This window comes from Genypterus blacodes, unplaced genomic scaffold (genome assembly GCF_046128005.1).
Source record: "Genypterus blacodes isolate CSIRO-AG114 ecotype Tasmania unplaced genomic scaffold, CSIRO-AGI_Gbla_v1 ptg000185l_1, whole genome shotgun sequence".
Taxonomy (NCBI): Eukaryota; Metazoa; Chordata; class Actinopteri; order Ophidiiformes; family Ophidiidae; genus Genypterus; species Genypterus blacodes.
Window position 1 is genome coordinate 1,549,615 of NW_027466986.1, and position 24,858 is coordinate 1,574,472.

General features: G+C 42.8%; 1 protein-coding gene across 3 annotated transcripts; it reads left to right on the plus strand.

The window, feature by feature from the left end:
- Nucleotides 1-789: 789 nt before the first annotated feature.
- Nucleotides 790-24,411, plus strand: sytl3 (synaptotagmin-like 3). 3 transcript variants are annotated; one of them, XM_076167980.1, is made up of 14 exons: nucleotides 790-891; nucleotides 3,165-3,376; nucleotides 4,006-4,230; nucleotides 9,490-9,557; nucleotides 10,142-10,193; nucleotides 10,276-10,342; nucleotides 10,421-10,493; nucleotides 10,916-11,040; nucleotides 15,378-15,500; nucleotides 16,474-16,548; nucleotides 21,777-21,946; nucleotides 22,034-22,136; nucleotides 22,219-22,306; nucleotides 23,106-24,411. In XM_076167980.1, the coding sequence occupies exons 2-14, from the start codon at nucleotides 3,273-3,275 to the stop codon at nucleotides 23,159-23,161; spliced, it is 1,329 nt and encodes a 442-aa protein (XP_076024095.1). In that variant the 5' UTR covers nucleotides 790-891; nucleotides 3,165-3,272; the 3' UTR covers nucleotides 23,162-24,411. The 3 variants fall into 3 exon arrangements, with proteins under 3 accessions (XP_076024095.1, XP_076024094.1, XP_076024096.1); XM_076167979.1 differs by having other exon boundaries at nucleotides 22,219-24,411; XM_076167981.1 differs by lacking the exon at nucleotides 16,474-16,548 and having other exon boundaries at nucleotides 791-891; nucleotides 22,219-24,411.
- The last annotated feature ends 447 nt before the right edge of the window (nucleotides 24,412-24,858 follow it).

Here is a 24,858-nt window from a genome sequence, read left to right on the forward strand (position 1 = left end):
CAAAAGTGGAATGTAAAAAATAAAAGCAGGGGAAAACAACATTTAGAGATGGACTATGAAGCTTTTTATACTTCAAATTATTTTATTAGCTTGGTCATGTTGGGAAACCCAGAAGATCGCTTTCCTCTGTTGGCAGAGGAAGACTCCTACTGTAGGTTTGGTGCCAGATGTATGTGGAGTCACGGAAAAAAACTCAACATGAGAATTGAAGGTCAAGACAGTCTTGGTATGTTTTTGTTTTGTAATTTGTTTTCACAGCACCAGTGTTTTCTGCACTCTGTACATTTTTCAATGTTCAGTTTGGTTCATGTATGAAACAGCAGGTGAATTTAAGTTTTGTATAATTATTACATTGGTGCTGTCGTTCTCTCCCTCCCCTCTCTGTTTCTGTTCAGTAGCATTAAAGGAGGATAAAAATGTATGTATTTATTACTGCCAAATTAGTACCAACATGTTCCAGGTTTAATTTTACTGTAAAAACTTCAAGGACATGTTTGCCTTCACTTTTCTTTCAATCATTTCTGTAACGTTAGAATTCAGCTTCAGTTCCTTTCCACATTTTCACACAGCTGATAGAATCTGAAAACACATTTTAGTATTCTATCAAGATTGAAACTGAGTGGAAGTCTAAATGGATTTTTGGTTTTGACCACTTTTGGAATACATTTGCATATATTGTGTTATTTCTGTTTTCTTTGTTCCTTACCTATGAAACACAGTAACACTGCTCATCAGCCTTTATGAAATGCGAGTCAGAAGCAGCAGTTGCTATCTTGGTTGCAACAGAGTTTTTGAGGGCAGGAAGGAAACTGGGTTTTGTGCGTTTTCCTCTGTGCATAAAATCTGCAGCTTCCTCCAGCTGACCACTCACGCATTACAACCAATGTGAAGGTAAGAGCTCTCTAGTTCCCATGTGTCAAACCTGCTGTTGCTTGCTTTCCTTTTCAGACCTTTAGTAGCAGCTCTTTTTTCAGACAGATTCAGTGATGCCTTTGTTGTGATTATGGGGAAAAAAACCTATGAAATGATCTGTAATTGAGAAGTTGCAGTAGCATCAAAGGAAAAATACAAAGTGGCTGCTACTGTTTCGATGCATTGTTTGCCCTTGATTCCTGTGAAGTGTTTTTAATGATCTCCGATGATGATATGTGATATGAGAACTCGAAGCAAGTGGCATTTTATTTGGAATTTGGCAGCGATGATGATTCTGTATTTAAGCCCAGACGCACTACCAGAGCAGACTTGAGCAGTAGAATGCAGTAACTGACAGTTGATTTCCAGGAAGCTCTGCAGCAGAGTGGGAAATGTGAGTGAGAACTCAAAACGGTTCTTCATTCTTTCTCACAGCATCACAGTCATTCACTCTATTGGGTGTCCACGTGATGTCAGTCTGGCCCCCCTTTATAGTTATTGCTGTGGTGGTGGTGGGCTGATATGAGTACCCACCCTCACTTCTCGGATATGAAGTCAGTCACATCAACCACGGTCGACCTGAATCATTACAGGCCCTTGTACAGTGTGAAATGAGTGTATTTTGTCTTACATGATAATCATGCAGAACTGAATACAAGTATCTTATCAAATGGAGATAAAAGGTGTCATGATAACAAGTAAAAATTGCGGGACAACCACAGGGAAGCACGAAGAAACGATCAAATGTATATTTTGAGAGAAGCACAGGGCATATCACAAAAGAACACATCCAGCTGTCTTCATTCTATAAGGCGTCATTACACCTAACACGTATTGTTTTTGTTGGTCTGCTGGCAGCTCTGGACAGGCTCTTATCCTCCAACACAGACTAAAAGTTAGATTTGGTTCAAGATTTGGATATTAACCATTTTAAAAATGAGACATGCTCTATTGTGCAGTTAATAAGACCTCAACCTGAGGTTTTGCCAATCTCAACATAAACTTACTCACAATGTTTCTCCAGTCAGTCCTTTTTATGATGTCATCATTAAGCAACCCAACAGACAGGGAATTGTCTTACCAATCCTATAAATGACACGCCTTTTTTCAAAATTGAAGTATTATCATCATACTTACATCTGTATAGGCTCACTGCCATTGTTTTTTTATAAGTTGGAGCAGTCGACCCAGCAACGGACCCGCAGAACCACACAGCACCATCCATGGAATTACATGGAAAAGCCTCTAAAAGAGTTTAGTTGGAAACAAACATGTTCACTGTTGCCTCAGAAAGTGTTTACCAATGACAATCATCTTCTATGTTTTTATCCTATAGTAACTTCCTGGTGCCTTCTCACAACAGTTGGCAGCTTTTGTGATATTATGGAGACACACCCAGGGTGCAGGGTGTTGTAAGGACAAACAGGAGCCAAAGAGATAGAAGGCCTCACCATCATTATAGCACAATGCAGTTATATTAGGTTAACCAAAGGATATGGTTTGCTTTTATTTTTGGAGTGCATCACTTTTGTCTTGGCATTGTTGAAGCTTAGGATTCTGAGAGGTTCCATTCAAAGGCGAATACTGCAGAAGCTTCTCCAACTTTAAAATAAACAATGTCAGTGGTGTAGTTCAGATGTAATTTTCTAAGATGGCCAGAGTATCACTTAAATATGTCAATTGTGTTTAAATGTACACATGTCCTGAATAAAAATGAGTGAAAATTATAATAAGCGAAGATAATTACCAAGTCTTTAAGACTTTTTTTGAGTTCAAATAAATAGATATCTAGCCTTTTGGAAAATATCACTTCAAGTCCATTGGCCAGCGAAAAGACAAACAACAATAATAATGATAATAATATTAAAAGATAAAGGTTTTCATTGGGTTTGTCAGTGAAGCAACACTTAATGGTGGAGGATGATTTCACACACTGTCCGGTTCCTCCTAAATATAAAAGTTTGTCATTGCTTCAAAGGTCATTAGTTCTTGTGCTGCAGGTCTGAGCATTGACATTACACTGAAGTCATGTCATTAGCTCATTGCTATTGTAGGCAGGGTGTTTCCCCAGGTTCAAGTGTGTATTCTCATAAACAGCAAAGTGTAAGGTGTGTGTTTAATCATCCAAGTGAAAACACTGAGATACAAGTTCTTTATCTGGTTTAACACAGACGGAGGCCCTGTACTGAAGGTAGGAGATCATACCAGCATGATAAAGCAGATAACCTTTGCTCTGTTTCTACACATTCAAGGACAGTAGAACCTGAGGAGGAAGCATCATGTAGCGTAAAGGGGAGGGATGAAGCAGGAAGCAGACAAAAAGAGAGAAGGAGCAGCAAGAGGGACAGACCATTAGAGAGATGGACATGGATTTCAGTGTGCTTCAAGCTCTGGAGAGAGAAAGCATTTTGGAGGTTCTTAAGAAAGACAAACTTCTGCGCACCATTGAAGATGACAGGATCAGGTCAGTCATTTTTCATCAATTCCCTTCACAATGTAAAGATCACCAATGTTATTCTATAGGTGGTAATTTAAACTTTTCTTTAGAAATAGAGGATTCAACCAAAACAACAACCAAAAATAAATCCTATTTTCTGAAAAGCACAGTTTTCTGCTTGATATCTGTAACCAATACACATTTTATGGAATGATACATCATGTTTCATAATCTGGATTTTTAAAAATGTTAGTCTGAAAGTCTTTTAAAAAGAAAAGCAGACTGATGGTGAGTTTTTCCCACATGGCGCTGTGGTTTAATCCAGTTGAATTTGGTCACTCCCAAACAAACCAAACCTTTTCTAAAGTTTGGTTGACTTTGACATGTGACATGCCCAAGTGATACCAATTGAAGAAACCATGCTGGGTATTGTAGACAGGAAATAAACAGTAGTCCATGTAGTTGAGGGCTGACAATGACAATAAGGAATAATTTGAACAAACACACAAAAACTTAAAAAAAATTGAATATTTAGTCAGAAATGGTCAGAAAGAAAAGTTTGTTGGGTTAGGGCTAGGGTTAGAATCTGTTGAAAGTTTGGCTGGATCCAGACTTTCATAGCTAACAGTGGTTTCTCCCATTTTCCCTTTTATCAGGAGGATGAAATATGAGCTGCAAGAGTTACGAAGGAAAGGTGCTAAGAGCTTTTGCAGCCAGTATGGCGAGAGGACCTGCGCACGCTGCCAGAGGCCGCTAGGAAAGTTCTGGAACTCAGGCGCCATTTGTCACAGTTGCAGCCACCGCATCTGCAGCAAGTGCCGCATAGGCGTGGGAGGAAGGGGAGGCTTGGACTGGAAGTGCACCGTGTGCCACGCTTACAGGTTATCTTCTTCTTCTCTTTCTCAAAGCTGTAGGTACATTATTGTCACCATCTGGGAGAATGGCTTTTTAATTCGATTATTTAATTATTTTAAAGTATAATTTGGCCTTGCAAAACCACAATCTTAAATTAATTAAGTTATGCTCAAAATAAGAGTTATAGGATGTGCACCTCTGTGTCCTGATTTCCATGTCTGTCTTTTTTCCATGATAACCACCTGATGACATGACATTATACCACTTAATATGCAGCTACTTACCAATAAACCCATTAAATAAAATTTAAACTAGATTGCAAGCAGATTTTGAAGGTGCTGCATTCCATAACCCACGCATGTTGGGAACAAGGGAATCTTTGGTCGCATGTTCTCACTGGGAAGCAAACTAGCAAGGCAATCTTAAATACTTGGTTTTATAGAGACATAACTGTCTTCAATGTTTTCCAAAACATTGTTTGTTCAGAATGATTTATTTGTCCTAATCTTTGTTTAGAGTTGGTCTTTTTTAGATCTTATACCAAATACACCTGTAAATAAAACAACGAGCTTATACTGTGTGTCATGCAATATGAATCATACACACAAGACACGCATGCATTCCAATGCATACATGGTGCTTAACCCTCCTCTTTTAATAACACAAATCAACAGACAATCTTATTCTACTCACTTAATGTCAACACATTAAATACCACCAATCTGCTTTATTCTTTTAAGCTCACCTCTCTTTTTTGATGACTTCCTCTGGTTGTGGGCATACACAGTCGATGTACAGTACCTATGACCTGTTCTTATGACCCCTGTGCTTCTGGCAAATTGGTATGTGGCTACACAAAAGATCAAACTAAAATTATATTCGTAGACAGTGCTGGAACATCACCCAGAAAATGGTCCAATGAGGGCAAGACTAGTAATGTACAGTATCTGTGCGTGTGTGTGTGTGTGTGTGTGTGAGGTTAACTGTTCACTCAATAAGAAGTCTACCACATCACCCAATGAGTAAGCCTGACTGGAAAGCTGTATCAGAAAACAGCTTCCCACAGAACAACTTCCTATCTCAATAATGGAACTAAACATCCAACAAAAAGTTCGGAAATTTGTGTTTGGTAGATTATTTCTCTCTTGTAACAATGCTTCTTGGCAATACATTTTAGACCGTTGGAAAGCCGTTGAGCGCAACCCACATACTCAGCTGTGCTGCTCATCCCACAAATGCATGTTTCTTACAAATGGGGAACCATTTAAAAGGGAACTAAACAGGCTTTCCAACGGTATAAAATGTATTGCCAAGAAGCATTGTTACAACAGAGAAATAATCTATCAAACACAAATTTCCAAACTTTTAGTTCGATGTTTACATTGTTTGCAGGTGAACATAAATAGAGTGTGACAATAGTGACTACATGACGCCATTATCTGTGTGTTAGCGTCATTGTTTGTCACCCAGTCAGAGCTACAGCATGTCTCAGTCTCTGCTGCAACAGCAGGAGCCAGCTGGTTTGTCACCTGGAATTCAGATAAAAAGCAAGAACTAATATTGATCAGATCATATAGATCTAAGTGTTATCCATAAAGAAACAGTTAATCAGATACATGTAAATATTGGAGAAATACAGAACTAGCAGTACTAGTTGGCACTTTTTCTCAACTTTTTCCTGCCATGGCCATTTAGAATCACCATAGTTGAAATCACTTTCAGTTCCAACCGTTATATTCTTTGCAGCAAATAGGCACTTATAGGCAGTTGTGGGTTTTGTGGTTGTCATTCACTAATCTTCCAAGGGATCCATCTTCCCTGGATATCTCAAGGTATAAGAAAACTATCCATTAAACGTACTACTGTAATATTACATTTCCTAAAGTGTATACATCTTCACAGTTTGATTGTAAGAGACACTTAGACATACATAGCATCAACTCTAACTGAATAATGTGTGATGACAGAAAGGCCTGATCAGGATTGTCAAGGTTTGATGAAACAGACAGACCCAAACGCAGATTCAATAGAACCAAAAGCGTTTATTTAACCGGGCAAGGGTAACCACAGGGGCCGGCAGTAGACAGCGTCGGGGACAGGCAGGGTAGATCCGAGGGCTGGTGGCAACAGACGAGGTTGGGTGCAGGCGCAGGTCCGAGGGCTGGAGGCAAGAGACAAGGTCAGGTGCAGGCAGAGTTTCACAATCAGAAACAAGAAACATAACTGCTGTTAACTGTTTGATGACTTGTTAATGTACTTAAAAAAACGTAAAATCTTAAGTGGCAAAAAATCTGTGGTTGGATCCTCAAATGTAAGTTGTATCTGTGTCCACCAGCATATTACTATAGGAACGTGAAGTTGCGGCCAGCAATTATGAAGACAGACAAAACCGAAATGCAGCATTATACTACAGTATCGACTCCACATTACAAATGTCAATACAGCTTGCCCTGTGTTACATACTTAGGGTGTTCATGTTCAGGTCAGTCATTTCTGAGCATCTGTTGTATGATGACGTTTATCTGTTGTATGATGACGTTTATGCAAATCACTCATAGGCAAAACAGAAGTCTAATAGTGAGGGGGGCACTAACCAACATGTCCTGGCATAAACACATGCAATATGTTGTATGCTGTAGGAACACAAAATATCAACAATCCATTTGTAGGCAAAGAGGTAAATACAGACAAAAAGTAGCAGCAAAGCCAATTTGCCTTCAGCCTCTGCACCATGCAAACCAGTTGTGACGCCCACTGCTGTTTGTGAGGGGCTGCAAATATTGTGAGGAAATGCAAATGTTTTGCGAGGGAACACAAACTTTGCAGGGGAATGCAAATCTTTTGCGAGGGTAGGCATATATTTTCTTATTTTTTTTCTCAGATGGCAGAAATAAGCTTCCATACATTTACAATTCGCACATGGCAGAGTATCTTTCAAGCATACAGTCACAGGCTGCCAATGCAGTGTACTTTGAGAAAACAACCAAATAATTCGATTACCATTGACTTGCTAATAAATGTCAATAATCATGCTGATAAACGTTACTAATTTATCATAACAAAATTATTTTATTTCCATGTTAGCATTGGCGTTTGCCACTGCACCATCTCATTCAGCCCATCTGAAACAATGGCCCAAAGTGACACATGTAGATGTGCCGATAAAGGTAAAATTACCCTTAATGCAGCACACCTAGAAATTACACATTACGTGTAACGGTTTATCACAAAATGAATTTAAAAATACTCCATACTAGTGGAGTAATTTACAGTTGAAAATAAGTCCCATTGCTAATCTGCGTCCCCTTGGTTCCGCCATATTGGCTAGAATATGACTTTCCTAAAGCTCTGCTGTATTGCATTATGGAATATGGAGTAGCAGCATATGGAGTGACAGCAGAGACCAAAAAAGGCAGCAGTGATCTGACTACCATTTTCAAAAAATGGAAATGAAAAAAATCAAATGCTGACAAGGAACATGTGAAATGGTTCATCGTTATTCAAGGAACATAAATATACCCATATTTTAGTGCAACATTAGCATAGGAAGTTATGGACCAAAACGCATATTACTTTAATTATAGTGGTCACCCCAAAGAAAATGGCTGATGCCACCTCAGTGTCATAAAATGTCTCTAAGAGTGTCCCCTGCACACCACAAGACCTCAGTCTCCACAGCACATAGAACCTGCTCTGGCCCTTCTTGTAGAGTGCGGATGTGTGGTAAGTCCAGTCCAGTCTGTTGTTCAGGTGAACACAGTACTTTAACGATGTCACCATCTTCAGTGTTGGGGAGGAGTGGTGTGCCTGCAGAAATCTACGCAATTTTCTTGGTTTCCCTGAGAGGCTGTTCCTCTTGCACCAGTCCACAACATCTTGGGTCACTTCTCTGACAGGAGGGTGAGTTGTAGGAGAAGTCTGCAGTGTAGAGGGTGAAGAGGAACAGAGCCAGAACCGCTCCCTGTACTGCAGACAACCATGTCCAATTCACAGTCCTGTGTCTTCACCTACTGTGGATGGCTGCTCAGGTAGTCCTGTGCTCCAGTTTGTCCTTCAGAAGTGCAGGCTGTATGGTGTTGAAAGGACTGGAAAAATCAAAGAACATGTCCATTTAACTTTGAAAAGTCTTTGATTGTCCTGAACAAGAACAGAGGAATTTGAATTGAATTTATAGCCCAACTGTAAAGCTGTTAAACTAAATGAAGTTTTTTTTTTTTAATACTAATTGAAGCCAACAGTGCTGCCAGGCTTTTCCAGATGACATCTTCATAAACCATATGCCAGGCTGGTAGGCAACCTGCAGCGGATCCATCGATGGTTCCTAAACATCTTCTCCATATTCTGCAAATTTGTGAAAAAAGCATTTAACAGAAATGAGCGTGGCCTTTACTCATACATGCATTTATCATTTATTAGATATTTGTTATAAACTATTACCTATTTGTGCTTCATTATAGTGCCCCCTCGTGGTTGCCTAATGTTTGTCATTAGTATAGAGCCCCATCATGGTTGCCTGATGTTTGTCAGTTGTCATTTGCATATGGCTATATCATACTCCTTCATACCCTCCAAAAGTTCACATTTGCAGGTTGCACCTTTTGGACTACACAATCAGTTTAAAGGCAATTCAATCAAAAGAAAATAATGCACACATATAATCAATAATACAGAGCACAAAATACAGTACAGTGAATGTGCACATCTTTCGGAATGTTGATGACATAGTCATTGTTGGTTTTCACTTTGACAACCAGGCACGACAAGAAAGCAATGCTATTTTGTAGCAGAAATGCTACTTTGTAGAAGAATAGGAATGCAGGCAGGCTGCCAGCAGCTCTTGGCGTAGTGATATAACGTAGCTCTGCTACGTCAGACAGCAGCAAACACTGTGGTTGCTCGAAGGATCGGTCATTATTACCAAACCAAGCCACCAGATTTCTCAATACCGAGAGCCTTATGATAAATGCTTAAATTACAGGAATAGCGTTCTTTGAATTAACATGTTCAAACTTTTATTAAATCAGTCTTCATTATCTCAATCTGTCGTTTGGGCTGAATGTGGATGTTTTTCCTCGATACCTGTACTTCTATAGTTCTGTCCCAAGTTCAATAAAATATCTTTCTTCTATCAAATTTTAGAAATTTTGACTTGGTTAGATTTTTTGCATTTGTTGCAAGAATTTTCTACAAACAAATAGAAAAGTGGCAGGAATATCACAACTTTTACTAACCATACTTCACAGTTATGTTCCCCAACTTAATCCAGTGTTTTAATCTGCTCACAGAGGAGTCAGGATCAGATCTGGAGAGTGGTTCTTGGAGGAGAGAGCAAAGAAGTTTCCGGCTGCCTCAGGTTTGTTTAAAATTGGTCTCATTATTGAACCTCCCAAGATATGGTTGGATGGTTAGATATGGAGAATGGATGAAAAATACATGATCCCACAGGAGCGAACGTGGATTTAACAATGGATGGATGGTACTGAAATATTCTGTAGTGCTATCTTTCAGTGTGGTACCAAAAGTATTGGTAATAGAAATATTTAAGCATGCATGGGAGTCTTAGGTCAGTATGAACATTGAAAGGGATGTATTGTGCTTTCTCTTATTTCCCTTCATCTTTATTCTGTAATATCCTACTATACAATGAAGGTACTGCTGGACATGAGGATGATGACTGTAGGAATGCATCCAGTAAGTCAAACCTGAACTGTCCTAATAGCAGAACAGGTCCCCTCCTCCTCAGAACAGAGGGAACCTAAGGCCAGAGTTTGCTTAATACTGCACAAGGACGGAGCAGTGAGGGGCTCAGTGGGTAGAGCTCAACCAGCTATGTGATCACTTTCTCTTGAGCTTTACAGCAAGATGTGTATTTAACTGGAAGTTAAACTTTGAGTTGGCAATTAACCATAGTATCGATAATATTTTTGTGTTTCCCAGACAGATACAAGACTGTTGGGGAGACGTTGTTAAAGACCTACAGTGTGCTAAGGTGCGACCAGTCCCTTCACTATGCTTTTGAATGATTGTGGCTGAAATGAGTAACAATTACCATGTTCCTTTTTCTGTTTCAGCTACATATCGGTGGTGCCACCAACTCCTCCACCCCACATGGATTATCAATTTTTAAACAGATCCAGGGTAAAGTAGAACAAAGTACTTTACCAATTATTCATAATAAAATGTGTGCTGAGAGCTAATTTCGATGTTGATCTACAGGATTCGAAGAAATTAAAACCTTTCACCAAATCTGTGGAGGACCTCATGATTTCCTTCACAAGTCGTGTTAAAAGTAAGTTTGGCTGAGGATTTGGCATGTTTTTCCCCCTCTCTCTCGCTCTCTCTCTCTCTGTCTCTCTCTCTCACACACACACACATACGGATGTACTTCCTCAAAATGTAATTGCACCTTCCTATGATTTTGGTCTTGTTGAGCTGGATTTCAGTGTTGCAATAACCACAACTGAAATATTGTGCACGCAATAATATGATGCAAATCAAACATCTGATTTCATCATAGTAATTGTATCACTAGCATATTTCTTTAAACGACAGGCACAGATAGTTCTAATACAGTAGTATATCCACGTAGATTATCACAGTTATTTCTTCATATTAATATTTGTACCTGAATGAACACCCACTGCTGTGGGTTTGTAAACATTGAGGCTAATTTCTATGACTTTTTCTATCACTTTGATTTTGTCATTGCAGAGATTTCCATGTCTCAGAATGACTTGCGAGGAGACCTGTTGAGGGTGGACAACAGCAGGAGAGGATCTGGCTTCAGCAGACAAAAGAGCCTCTCTGACACTGACATCAACAAATCTAGCAGCAAAGTCAGTCCCAGCCTTGACATGATGTTTTGAGTAGAAAAATGATCATTTAAATTCAATTCAATCCAACTTTATTTATATAGCTCCAAATAACAACAACCTTATCTCAAGGCACTTAACATACAGAGCATTTAAAGAAACCCGACATTCCCCTATTAGCAAGCACTTGCCAACAGCAGCAAGGAAAAATTCCCCTTTAATGGGAAAAAACCTCCAGAACCCAGAACCGGGCCCTAGGTGGGTGGCCATCTGCCTAGTACAAGTGTAATCATGACTAATGATATTAATACTAATAGCAGGACAGGGTCTTAATCTCCACAGGACAGCCTTCCACAGCAACCTGTGACATGAGAGAATACAGAGAACTTCGGGGAAGAAGTAAAGTTAGTGAAATGCAGTGGTAATGCAATGACATGGATATGCAGATAGAGAGGGGTGAAGGAGAGAGGAGCTCAGTGCAGCATGGGAAGTCCCCCAGCAGTCTAGGCCAGGGGTGTCAAACTCAATTTGACCTTGGGCCATGTCAGCATTTTGGTTACCTTCAAAGGGCCGGTTGTAACTAAGACAGTTTAAATGTATCCACTCAACATATTTAAATAACCGTCTTTATTAGATTACTACTCAACTTACTCAAGTTACAAAATTGTATGCATCAAACTTTTAAATTAAATAAAGAGAAATATGAAATAGGTTATAAATTATCACTTTATTGGTATATAAGTTGATGAAGTGATGTCCTTGAGGTAGATCCCTTCTTAGCCTGAGACACCATCCTCATCCATTGATCATGTTCTGAAAATAACAAACACAAAACAAATGCAAGCACAACCATCAATTGCACACATATTAAACTGTTCTTATACATACATTTTATTATACTTTTAATTCAGGATCTAAAAAAACCTTACCTATTTGTGTTCTGGCCAGATGTCTGACACCGTTTTCCTCTGGTCAGTGTGTCAATGTCTGGTTTAAGGTCCTATGCTGTAGCAATCCGTAAGACAGCGTGGAGGTTGTCATTGGTGATGCTTGATCTGTGCTTGGTCTTGTTAAGATTCATAATTGAAAACATCTGCTCGCACAGATAGGTGCTCCCAAACATGGATAGAACACGGGCAGCATGAAGTCGGGCTGTGGCATCGAAGCAGGGGGAAGTTGACGGTAAAAGTCTTCGATTGCAGCATCCTGGAACTTTGCTTTCAGGCCACTGTCGCTCTGAAGGTCTATCAAGTCCATCTGAAGGTGATGAGGCGCACTGTCAATGTCGGTGGTGAATGGATTGTCAAAGATGGCAAAGCCTGGGTGCAGTGTTTTAAAGTCACAGAAGCACCAATCAAACTCATTAATTAACTGGCTCATTTTGGTAGCCAACCAAGGGCATGAAAATGCACCGGGCACAGATGCTCTGACACACAGTAAAATGGGCAAGGTTGTCCTCTTCTAGTTGGGACTTCCACAGGTGCAGTTTATGCTGGAAAGCTGTGATCATGTTGGACATCTGCGTGATGACTTGTTTGCGACCCTGCAGCCTCTGGTTCAGTTGGGTGAGATGATCGGTTATGTCACACAACATAGCACAATCACACAGCCAGTTTGGATCTGACAATTCAGGCGAGGGTTTACCCTTACTTTGCATGAAGGGAGCGGTTTCTTACCTGAGCTCAAAAAATCGTTTCAGGACTGTGCTCTTGCTCAGCCACCTTACTTCTGTATGGTACGGCACGTCTCCATGCTGCGAGCCCATCTCCTGCAAAAAGTGCTGAAACTGGCTGTGATTCAGGCCACGCACCCGAATGAAGTTAACTGTTTGCATGACCGTGGTCATTATATCATCCAGTTCCAGAACCTTTCCACATAGCGCTTCTTGATGGATGAATGAATGATAGGTTATCAGAGTTGTGTGGCAGTTACTTTTTTGCATTTTGTTCTTCATTAGTCCAACCAAGCCTGTTTTTGCTCCACACATTGCAGGTGCGCCATCGGTAGTTAGCCCCACCAACTTTTCCAAGGGTAGTTTATATTTACTCACAGACTTCTCCACCGCTTCAAAAATGTCTCTTCCCCGTTGTTGCATAGAGCTCCTCGGTGACAGAGAGGTCTGGCTTTACACCTCTTATGAAAATGGATAGCTGCGCTGTATCTGTGATGTTGGTGCTTTCGTCAACAGCTAATGAAAAAGCCAGATTATTGCAAGCCTCTTCGGTCAGTTGTGTTTTCAGATTTCCTGCTAATCCAGTAATTCGGTCTGCGGTGTTTCTTGACAAACTGACATTAATAAAACCATGTATCTGATTGGGGCACACCTGCTCACATACGCTCAGCATGCACTGCTTCAAAAATGCACCATCTGAAAAACTCCTCGAAGCTCAGGCGATTTCTTCAGCCACAATAAAGCTAGCTTTGACCGCGGCATCATTTTTGGCTGAAGCCTTTGTGAACATATCCTGCTGCGATTGCAGTCTGCCTTTTCAATTCTTGGACGATTTGTTATTTTTCTTGGAGGCAAAAATTTGGCATACTTAGCTCCGTGTTTGGTATCATAATGGCGACGTAAATTGTACTCCTTCAGCACCGACACTGCCTCATAACACACAAGACATATTGGTTTTTGTCCTGGAAGCACAAACATATATTTGCATTCCCACCTGTCCTGAAACTGCCTTCATTCTGCTTCAACTTTTCTCTATGACATTTTGGGACCAAGGAACGACAGAAAGTAACCTGCGTTAAACGCTGATCGCTTTTCAGGTCGCAAAATCGCCATGCATTGTGGGAAATGTAGTTTATGGACAATTTACGCTTATAAGTTGCATAGAGGTTTATTTTGCTCTCGCGGGCCGGATAAAATGACGTGGTGGGCCGGATTTAGCCCGCAGGCCTTGAGTTTGACACCTGTTTTCTAGGCCTACAGCAGCATAGGGGCTGGTCCAAGGCAATCCTGGCCGGCCCTAACTACAAGCCTATCAAAAAATAAAGTAAAGAAACTCTTGAACATAGAGAGGGTGTCTGCCCCTCGGGGAGCCTGATAACTGAAGGCTCCATTCTGGGAGCGCAGCGTTCTAGTTTCAAGTTTCAAGTTTATCTGTCATTTGCACAGTAAAACACATTGAAATTCCTTGTGACGTGGCAACAACAGTAGCATATTGAAATTTGTGCAATTTGTGCAAAGAACTAAGCATTAAAGGAAATGGAATTAAAAGTGCAGACCAGACTGAACAACATCAGATAACATATTTACAGACTATTCCAATAAATATATCTAAAGTGGAATGAGTGCCAATGATAATATAGTGCAAAGTCACTGGTTGAGGAGCCTGATGGCCTGGGGGAAGAAACTGTTTGTGAGTCTGATAGTCCGTGCCTGGATGCTTCGGTAGCATCTACCAGATGGCAGAAGGGTTAACAGTCCATGTGATGGGTGGCTGTGGTCCTTGGTGATTTTCTGTGCTTTTTTAAGGCATCGTGTGTGATAGACGCCTTGAACGGGGGGAGGTTGGAGCCAATGATGCGCTCCACTGTCTTAACCACCCTCTGGAGGGCCTTGCGGTCCTCAGCAGAGCAGCTGCCACACCAAGCAGTAATGCAGCCGGAGAGGATGATCTCGGCAGTACACCTGTAGAAGTTGGTGAGAGTTTTGGTAGACACGCCAAACTTCTTGATCCCCTCAGGAAGTACAGGCGTTTCTGGACAGTTTTCACTGCCGTGACAGAATGTCTAGACCAGGTGAGATCATCACTGATGTGTACACCAAGGAACTTAAAATGGGAAACTCTCTCCACCTCAGCCCCATTGATGTGAATGGGGGCGTGTCCCTCCTGACATTTCCTGTAGTCCACAATCATCTCCTTTGTCTTGCCGACGTTGAGAGAGAGGTTGTTTTCCTGGCACCAGGTTGCCAAGGCTCTCTGTAGGCGGTCTCATTGTTGTTGGAGATGAGACCCAGTGGGGTGTCTAGGGGGGTGACAGGGTACTATGAGCTCTTTAAGTTATGATGGAGCCTGACCATTAAGAACTTTGAAAGTGAGCAGGAGGATTTTAAATTCTATTCTTGACTTTACTGGAAGCCAGTGCAGCAAAGCTAAGATGGGAGTAATAAGAGCTCTTTATTTAGTCTTTGTCAACACACATGCAGCTACATTCTGGACCAACTGGAGAGTCTTTAGAGACTTATTTATGCAGCCTGATAATAATGAACTACAATAATCCAGCCTAGGGGTAACAAATGTGTGGACAAGTTTTTCTGCATCATTCTGTGACGGATCATGAAAATTTGACATTACTGATAGAGAATTCAGCATACAAATGTTGCATTTTTCTTTCTTTCTCTTTCTATTTTACAGCTCATTAAAGTTCCCAGCCTTCCCAACCTGCTGAAGAAAAGCAGAGACAGTCACCAGGATGGCTCCTCATCCGAAGCAGAAGAAGAAACCTCCTTCAGTACTGAGTACTCTGGAGGGACGAAGGTGAGTAGAAACTGATAAGAAGAGAACATTGACGAAGGAGCTGGTCACAGAGAATAATAATTTCTCCTGCTTCATGTAGTTAAAGTTTATCTTTTTTTTACATGAAGGAAAATAATGATAATAATAAAAGGTGATATATAATTGTCAGTGATATGTGTACTATATAATAGGGACTGATAATTAATAATAAGTCACTACACTGTGGACCTCACACTCATAGGTGTGGGGCCCTTAGGCCAGAGATGTGGTCAGTCCAGTCACAGGATGTAATGAATGACATGATGAGTGGTTAAAGAAGGATAGAGTGAGAAAATCAGCTGATGTGCCCCATCTTCTCACTACACTCAAGAGTCTAAACCCAGGTTAGTTAATTACTCTCCTGCAAAAAGGAGACTGTGCTTCCTGTTCATTGTTGAGTTAGCAATTATCGAAGTATACTGAGAAGAGGTGCGTCTTAATTGCGACGGGATTTAAACACTTCTAGGGAGCCTGCCTCTTTAATGAGTGCAGGAAGTGCTTTCCAGAGAAAAGGATCACTGTAGGAAAATGCTCTATTTAACTTTTGGAATGACAAGTAGGCGTGCCTGCTGATCTGAAGGGTCACACAGGAGCATATGTAGCAATAAGGTCAGAAAGATACACTGGAGCCAGGCCATGTAATATTTTATAGGTAAGACCTTAAAATCAGCCATGGCACTGACAGGAAGCCAATGTAGCGATGCTAGAATTGGTGTGTTCAAATCTACAAGCTTTAGTCAAGATTCTTGCTGCTTGTTTTGAAAGTCGCAAATGACCTTCTAATTGCATCAAAGGACTTCTCTCTGTGCTTGTCCTATTAGATCTTGGTGCTGCATTTGACACCATTTGTTATGGATCTAGCCATCCTTGGTTGAAAGTGGCGGACCCACAGATGCGGAGACCACACCAGAAGTTGTGCTTAGAAATAAGGAACAAAGGTCTAATTATAATTCAGGTCCGTGCAGGGATCAAAAACACAGGGGAGCGGAGTCCGGAACGACAGTGGAGGACACGGAATCTGGAGCGGCAGGTGAGGACGAAGAAGCCGGTGTGGTGGGTGGAAACACGGAAATTGAGTCTACAAAAGTCCAGGAAGAGCACAATGACAAAAACTGATTATCCAAAGAAGGTGCAAGCACGTATACATAACCTCCAGGAGTATCGTACAAAGCAGTGTAGCACTCGAAACTATCTGGCGAAGACTGGTGGGATGATCCAAGGTTTAAATACTTGCAGCTGATGAATCCTGGATGGCTGATGAGCCTCAGGTGTGTGGAGTGAGATGACGGAAACAGGAGTCAGGTAACCACGCCCAGACAGGAATGACAACAACACAGGTAGGTCTCTGGACGGGAGCCTCTTGGCGACCCAGGCCTGCCAGGGTGATCGCGATGAAAATCCTTTACCAGTTGAGGGTCGATAATAGCCGAGCGTGGCACCCAAGATTGCTCCTCAGGCCCATAACCCTCCCAGTCCACCAGCCCGTCCCTACCCCGACGCCGAGCATCCAATAATGTCCGGACCGAAAAGGCAGGATGGTCCTCAATGATTCGGGCGGGTGGTGCACACATGAAAGATGGGTGAATTATCAATGATGCTGGGAGCTTGAGTCTTACTACACTGGGGTTGATAACATACTCCACCGTAAACGGTGGGCATACTCTACCCACGGCAGATAATCGCTACAGGCAGAGGGATTGGATGCGGTGACAGAGCGGAGAGCTGCCTCCAAATCCTGGTTGGCCCTCTCCGACTGACCATTGGTCTGGGGATGAAAACCTGAAGACAGACTGATGGATGCTCCCAAGGCTGTGCAGAACGCCTTCCAAACCTGGGAGGTAAACTGAGGTCCACGGTCGGAGACGATGTCCTATGGGATTCCATGCAGTTGGAACACCTGGGAAATGAGGATTTCTGCTGACTCGAGGGCAGAAGGGAGTTTAGGCAGAGCAATAAAATGCACCATCTTGGAAAATCGGTCAACTATGGTGAGAATAGCCGAGTTGTCTTTGGACATGGGTAGGCCCGTGACAAAATCAGAGACCAGAGACAACTAGGGACCGGAAGAGGACAGAGTAACCCCATAGGTGGGCGATACTCTTACTTCTGGCACACACGGTGCGCACAGAGACATAGGCCCTGGCCATAGATCGCCACCAAAATTGTCTTTTCATGAGGGACAATGTGCGCGAAATCCCAGGATGACAGGCAAAATGAGAGGTGTGGGCCCACTGCAGAACCTGGGAACGGACAGCATCAGCGACGAAAAGGCAGTTATTAGGACCCCCACCTGGATCAACACTGAAAAACAGAGCCCACCGGGCTTGCCTAGAATTAAGTCGCTTAGCAGTTTGGATGTAAGCCAGGTTCTTGTGATCAGTTCAAATGATAAACAGCAGCATGGAGCCCTCTAACCAGTGTCTCCACTCTTCTAATGCTAACTTAACTGCCAACAGCTCCTTGTAGATCATAATTCTTCTTGGCAGGCGACAAACGCCCGGAGAAGAGTGCACAGTGGTGCAACTTATGATCTGGATCTGAGTATTGGGACAGAACTGCACCCACCCCTGAGTCCGAGGCATCCACTTCCACCATAAACTGCCGGGCCGGGTCAGGCCGGGTAAGTATAGGAGCCGATGTAAAAAGCTTCTTCAGCTTGTCAAACGCAGAACTGGCTTCCGGAGTCCAGCTGAAGGGGGTAGCAGTGGAGGTGAGTTTAGTGAGGGGTGCCGGCATGCGGCTGAAATCATGAATAAACCCCCGGTAAAAGTTGGAAAACCCTAAGAACCGCTGTAGCTTTTTACGCGAAGACGGAACAGGCCAGTCTGTCACCGCTGGAACCTTGTCTGGATCTGTCCTCATCTGCCCACTCTTCAAAATAAATCCCAGAAATCTGATTGTTTCTACATGAAACTCACACTTCTCCACTTTAACAAACAATTTGTTCTCTAATAGTCTCTGGAGGACCAGGCGGACATGACGAACATGTTCAGAAAAGGGAACTTGAGAAAATAAGAATGTCGTCCAAGTAAACAAAAAGTCTCTCAAAACGTCATTAACCAAGTTCTGAAACACTGCGGGAGCATTTGTGAGTCCGAACGGCATTACCAAGTCTTCAAAGTGGCCAACGAAGGTGTTGAATGCCGTCTTGTACTCATCGCCCTCCCGGATGTGCACCAGATGGTAGGCATTACGAAGGTCCAGTTTAAAAAATGGTAGCTCCCTGCAGGGACTCAAAAGCAGAATTAATAAGTGGCAGAGGGTATTTCTTTTTTACAGAGATATTATTTAGACCCCGGAAATCAATACAGGGTCGGAGGGACCCATCCTTCTATGCCACAAAAAAGAAACCAGCACCAAGTTGAGAAGAGGATGGATGAATAATTCCAGCCGCGAGAGACTCGCGGGTGTACTTCTCCCTGGCCTCTCTCTCCGGACGAGAGAGACTAAATAATCGACTGGAAGGCAGCGGGGCTCCCGAGACAAGGTCTATGGCACTGTCATATGGTCTGGGAGGAGGCAAGGCTAGTGCAGAGTCCTTGTCAAACACTTCCACTTCCCTTAAATCCTGATAATCCACCAGCACGGCTGCCAGGTCCTGATTTTCAGAGTTGAGGTTGTGAGGAGGAACACCCCCACCTGGAGACAAGGCGCAGTGTAGGTGAACTGCATGACCGCATGACAACTATTTTGCCCGCTGCCCAATCGATGTGGGGGTTTTGGAGGTGTAACCAGGGGTGACCCAGGAGGAGTGGTGTAACTGAAAGCTGAAACTAACCATCTCATGATGGTTGCCTGACAAAATAAGGGTCGGAGTTCTAGTGAGTAACCTGAGCCAACAACCTTCCGTCCAACGCATTGGCCATGAAAGGAGTCTCAAGCGGAACCGTGACGATGCCTGCCTTCCTTACAAAACCATCATCAATGAAATTATCCTCAGCACCAGAGTCTGTGAGGACTGATATAGGAAGAGTGTCCTGACTTATACAAATCTGGATGGCAGAGTTCAGAAGTGGGGGGAAAACTGGATTGTTCCATCAGTACCCCCACGTCCACTGATGGAAACGGCCTTTTCCACCTTCATACAGGTGGAAATTAAATGGCCACGCTCACCACAGTACACACACTCACCGGAGCGAATCCTCTGTTGACATTCGGCGGGCGAAAATCTTGCACAACATGGCTTGCCTCCTCAGAGACAGTCGTCGTGTGAGCGGGGCTGGCGACAGCGAAACGAGAGCGGCCTCTCGTCTGGAACTCCGAAGCAGTGGCACGGGAGTAAGGTTGTTGTGGGCGGAAACCCGAACGGTCCCGACAGCGGAGCTGCAACCTCTCATGGATCTGTAGGGCTAGGGAGATCAAAGACGGCAGATCCGGTGGCGCATCTCGAGATGCCAATTCATATTTCATCTGCTCGCTAACCCCCTTTAAAAGCGCCCCCTCCAGCCGGAATCTAGTGCGAGAGTTTCAAACTTTGAGGCTGAGCCACCCATATCTGGGTGGTGGAAAATCTATTCTATTTCGGAGTCTATTCAAGAACCCGAAATTTGTCAAGGAGTCCAAAGGGTGCCTGGAAAGAAACGCCTCAGCCCAAGCCAGCGCTCTGCTGCGTAAGAGTTCTGTTACATGAATAATCCTTGATTGGTCAGGAAAAAAAGGTTGTGGGTCGCTGCTGGAACGTGAGTGAACATTGAAGCAAAAAGCCCTTACACTTGTCCAGCTCACCCGAAAACGACTCTAGGTTTGGAGCGAAAGAATGGCTGGCGGACTGATGCGGTGGAGCGGAGCTCGAATTTGGATGCGGCGGGGATAAACAAGCTGATCCTGGCAGTGGAAAGGCTGTGGCGAGGGCGGTGATCTGGGTGGTGAGTTCGGCCATCTGCCGCCCCAGTCCCTGGCAGATCCCGGAAAGATTGTCCAGCTGATGTCGGTGTTGGCCGAGCTGTGACTCGTGGCTGGCGACAGCCTGAAAAACCGGGGGAACTTCTGGGGTTGCGTCTTCTGGGTCCATGATGTGGGTAGATAGTTCTGTTATGGATCTAGCGATCCTTGGTTGCGGACATCACGCCAGAAGTTGTGATCACAAATAAGGAACAAAGGTTTATTTTAATTCAGGTCCGTGCAGGGATCAAAAACACAGTGGAATGGAGAAACACATAACAAAACATAGCGACCTCGATCAGCTCCTGACACCATTGACCACCACATTTTATTACAGAGAGACTAGAACATCTTATTGGCATTAGAGGCACTGTACTAAACTGGTTTAAATTGGATTAATCAGGTCGATGTCAGTGATCATGTTAATAATTAATCTTCCATACACATAAGTTAGACACGGTGTTCCTGAACCTTCAGGTTCATGGAGGGTGTTATCTTGGCCTCCAGTGCCACCTTAAGAAATCAAAGAGTCATCTTTGATCAGCATTTGGCATTTCACTCCCACACAAAACCCATTTCAAGGACTACATTCTTTCACTTACGCAACATTGTAGAAATCAGGCACATATTGTCACAGAATGATGCAGAATCATCATGCATAGAATTCATTATTATCAGGCTGCCGTAATAAGTCTCTAAAGGCTCTCCAGTTGGTCCAGAATGCAGCTGCACGTGTACTGACAAAATCAAGGAAAAGAGATCATATTTCTCCCATTTTAGCTTTGCTGCACTGGGTTCCAGTAAAGTCCAGAGTAGAATTTAAAATCTTCCTGCTCACTTTCAATGATTTTATGGTCAGGCTCCATCATTTCTTAAAGAGCTCATAGTACCCTATTACCCCACTAGAACACTGTGCTCCCAGAATGCAGGCTTACTTGTGGTTCCTAGTATCTCGAAAGGTAGAACAGGAGGCAGAGCCTTAAATTAGCAGGCTCCTCTCTTGTGGGATCATCTCCCAGATTGGGTCCAGGGGGCAGACACCCTCTCTATGTTTAAGAGTAGGCTTCAAACTTTCCTTTTCGATAAGGCTTATAGTTAGGGCCGGCCAGGCCTGCCTTGGACCAGCTGATAGTTATGCTGCTATAGGCCTAGACTGCTGGGGGACTTCCCATGATGTACTGAGCTCCTCTCTTCTCCTCCCCTCTCTATCTGCATATACATGTAATTGCATTATCAATGCATTTCACTAAATGTACTTCTTCCCCAGAGTTTTCTGTGCTTTCTTGTCTCACAGGTTGCTGTAGAAGCCTGTTCTGCAGAGATGAAGACCCTGTCCTGCTAATAGTATTAATCATTACTCATGTGTTGCTCCCTAAGGGCAGCATCAGCAGCATGAGCACAGGCTGCACCCTCTTCGACAGCAGCAGTGTGACAGGAGAGCTGGAAGTGGCCCTGTCTTACAACACCAACACCTCCTGCTTGGAGATCAGAGTCAGGGCCTGTAGAAACCTCACCTATGGACACACCAAGAAGAAGAAGTGTCACCCGTAAGGATGATATAACAGTAGCATATATGAGCCCATTGTGGTGCGTTATTTTCTGTTAACCTCAACATGTGTCATCTCTACATGCAGATACGTCAAGATGTACTTGGTACAACAAAAGAGTCACAGCGGTAAACTGAAGACAACGGTCAAGAGAAACACCACAGATCCAGTTTATAATGAAGTTTTTAAGGTAAAATAAGTCAAGTAAATGTGGTGTTGCATCATGTTTCACTCAACCAGATTTAATTCTATTCCTTGTCTGGTTTTGACAGTATCACAATGAGTGCCACGTGCTGCAGACAAAGACCCTGCAGGCCTCGGTGTGGCACTCAGGAACTCTAAAAAGGGATGTGTTTCTTGGTGAGGCTCTCATTCCCCTGGAAGGCTGGAGGTTTGAGGAAAAGGCCTCTGAGTGCTTCAAATGGTACCCCCTGTGTCCCAGGGGGCAACAGCATAGAGTCCTGGACATGATTTACGCCTTACATTAACTTGTGATCTCATTCTATGGAGACATTGTTCAGCTGCACAGGAAAACATTGTGACAGCATCTCTGATATAAATATGGAGGTACATGCAAAGCATACCGGCTGGGACACATTCATGAGATAACATCTGACCATGAGCATCTGACCATTTTTTTTATCATTAGTCATACTTCTATTACTACTTTTTATTGCTGTTATTATTGTTTCGTGTCTCCCTGTGTACTCCCTCTCTCACACTCACGCATCTCTCTTAGTGGAGTTTTTCCTTGCTGCTGTCGCCAAGTGCAAGACCTGCTCTATGTGAAATGTGCATTTGTTGTGTTTTGGCACTTTATAAATAAATTTTAATTGATTAGATATTTTAAAGATTAATTATGATCATCCACGAAGCAACAGGGAAGGATTGGCTGAAATAGCTTAACAAGAATAACAAGAATCCCATTATGAGATGTCAGCTGTGTTATCCAGTGGAAACTGAGGTCACATTTTTATGCAAGGCCCTGATATCTGAGGAAGTGTTAGACCGTCAGCTGATCTAGTGTGTGTGTGTGTGTGTGTGTGTGTGTGTGTGTGTGTGTGTGTGTGTGTGTGTGTGTGTGTGTGTGTGTGTGTGTGTGTGTGTGTATGTGTGTGTGTGTGTGTGTGTGTGCTCACGCATGTACATGCTTGTCCAGCAGGGAGAGATACGAGAAGGAGGAGCAGAGGAGGCCAGCTCACAGCCCCACGGTGACCAATCTCAGCATTGTTTATATCATCATCAAGCTAAGCAGTATATTGATATAACACTGATATTGAGGGGACTGTATCGTCTACGATATGGTTATTGTTACATCGTGACCTACAGTTTATTATGTGTTTACATGCCGTTGCAGGACGTGTTAAAGCGAATGAGACACTTTTCTGCCTGCCAGTTTGGTCATCATATCCTTATCGTGTCACAACTCATGTCGACTCTGATTTATATTTGAGTTTTATTTTGTAGCATCTTGGGTTTTTTGTGGTTCTGTTGTTGTACTTTCTTGTATTTCCCTCCAGTTTTTGAATTCCTTTCCTTTTTGAATTTGCTCATTCACTCCCTCAGTATATTTTCCCAGCAGTTTCACACACTTAAGCCAGATTGTCTTGTTTATGTGTGTCAAACTCTATGGCAAAACTGTTTGTCCATGATTTCTCGTGTATAACCTGTATATTGGATAACCCTTTTGCCTTTGTCTTGGGTGGATACTTGCCTGTGTTTGATTTTTATTGCTCTTTGCCTGCCCCCTGTCTGTTTTGGCTGCCTTGTGTATGACCATTTTATTAAACTTTGGACTGCAAGTTGTATCTTGACATCCGATCCTGCTTCTGAGTTCTTCCTCAGTTGCTGGTTATCACACAGCAATTAACTAACTAATTAACTACATTACATTACAGTCATTTAGCAGACGCTTTTATCCAAAGCGACTTCCAATTATTGCAGGGCAGCCATTATTCGGCAGCCTGGAGCAGTTGGGGGTTCGGTTCCTTGCTCAGGGGCACCTCAGCAGTGCCCTGGAGGCAAACTGGCAACTCACCAGCTACCAGTCCACTTACTTGGTCCATACGGGACTCGAACCGGCGACGCTCCGGTTCCCAAGCTGAGTCCCTATGGACTGAGCTACTGCCGCCCCTGCACTATTACATTCACAACTGAAACGCTTTTACATTCACTATTGAAATGCTTTTACATACATACTATAAAAACCTAATTTTATAAGTGTGTAAGTCATTTCATTTGAAAGAAAATATATGGATGTTGTATTTATCACATACATTCAGGGATCCATGGAATCTGTGCACATCAACGCTGTCATCGTGACATCGTTGATTCTATGGACACAAGGAATCTGTGTCCAGCTGTTAAACCTTTCCTGTTTGCCTCCCAGTGGTTGAAGAGATGTCTTCTTCCAGGGCCGAAGCTCCTCAGAAACCTCGGGCTTAGCTCCCTTCACTTTTCCCCAGCAGTTATAGCAAAAGAACTAGTTCGTCGCTCGAAAGAGGTGACAGTTTTGTTACCAGCAAACTGTTAATAACACTGTACATTGATTTTTAGGTGTAACCTCACTGCTAACACTTAAATCACTCACAGCTCAGCACTCCATTCATTCATTCATTCATTCATTCAGTCTCTCTGTCAAACACACAGGCACCACACCATTGTCTGATGGCATGAGTATGTATGTGTGTAAAAGTTGTAACATTGCATGTAAGAGCATTCCAGTAGTATACATGAGTATCTCAGTAGTGAGTGTAAATAAAAGCATTCAGTAATATGTGTGTCTCATTGGTGAGTGATTTCAATAAGTCCTACACGGCCCCTCACACAAAATCACATGCATAAAGAGACCTGCAGACTCCAGAGCAGTGAAAGAGGCTCAAAGGTAGAAGACAAACGCTGTAGGGGGTGTG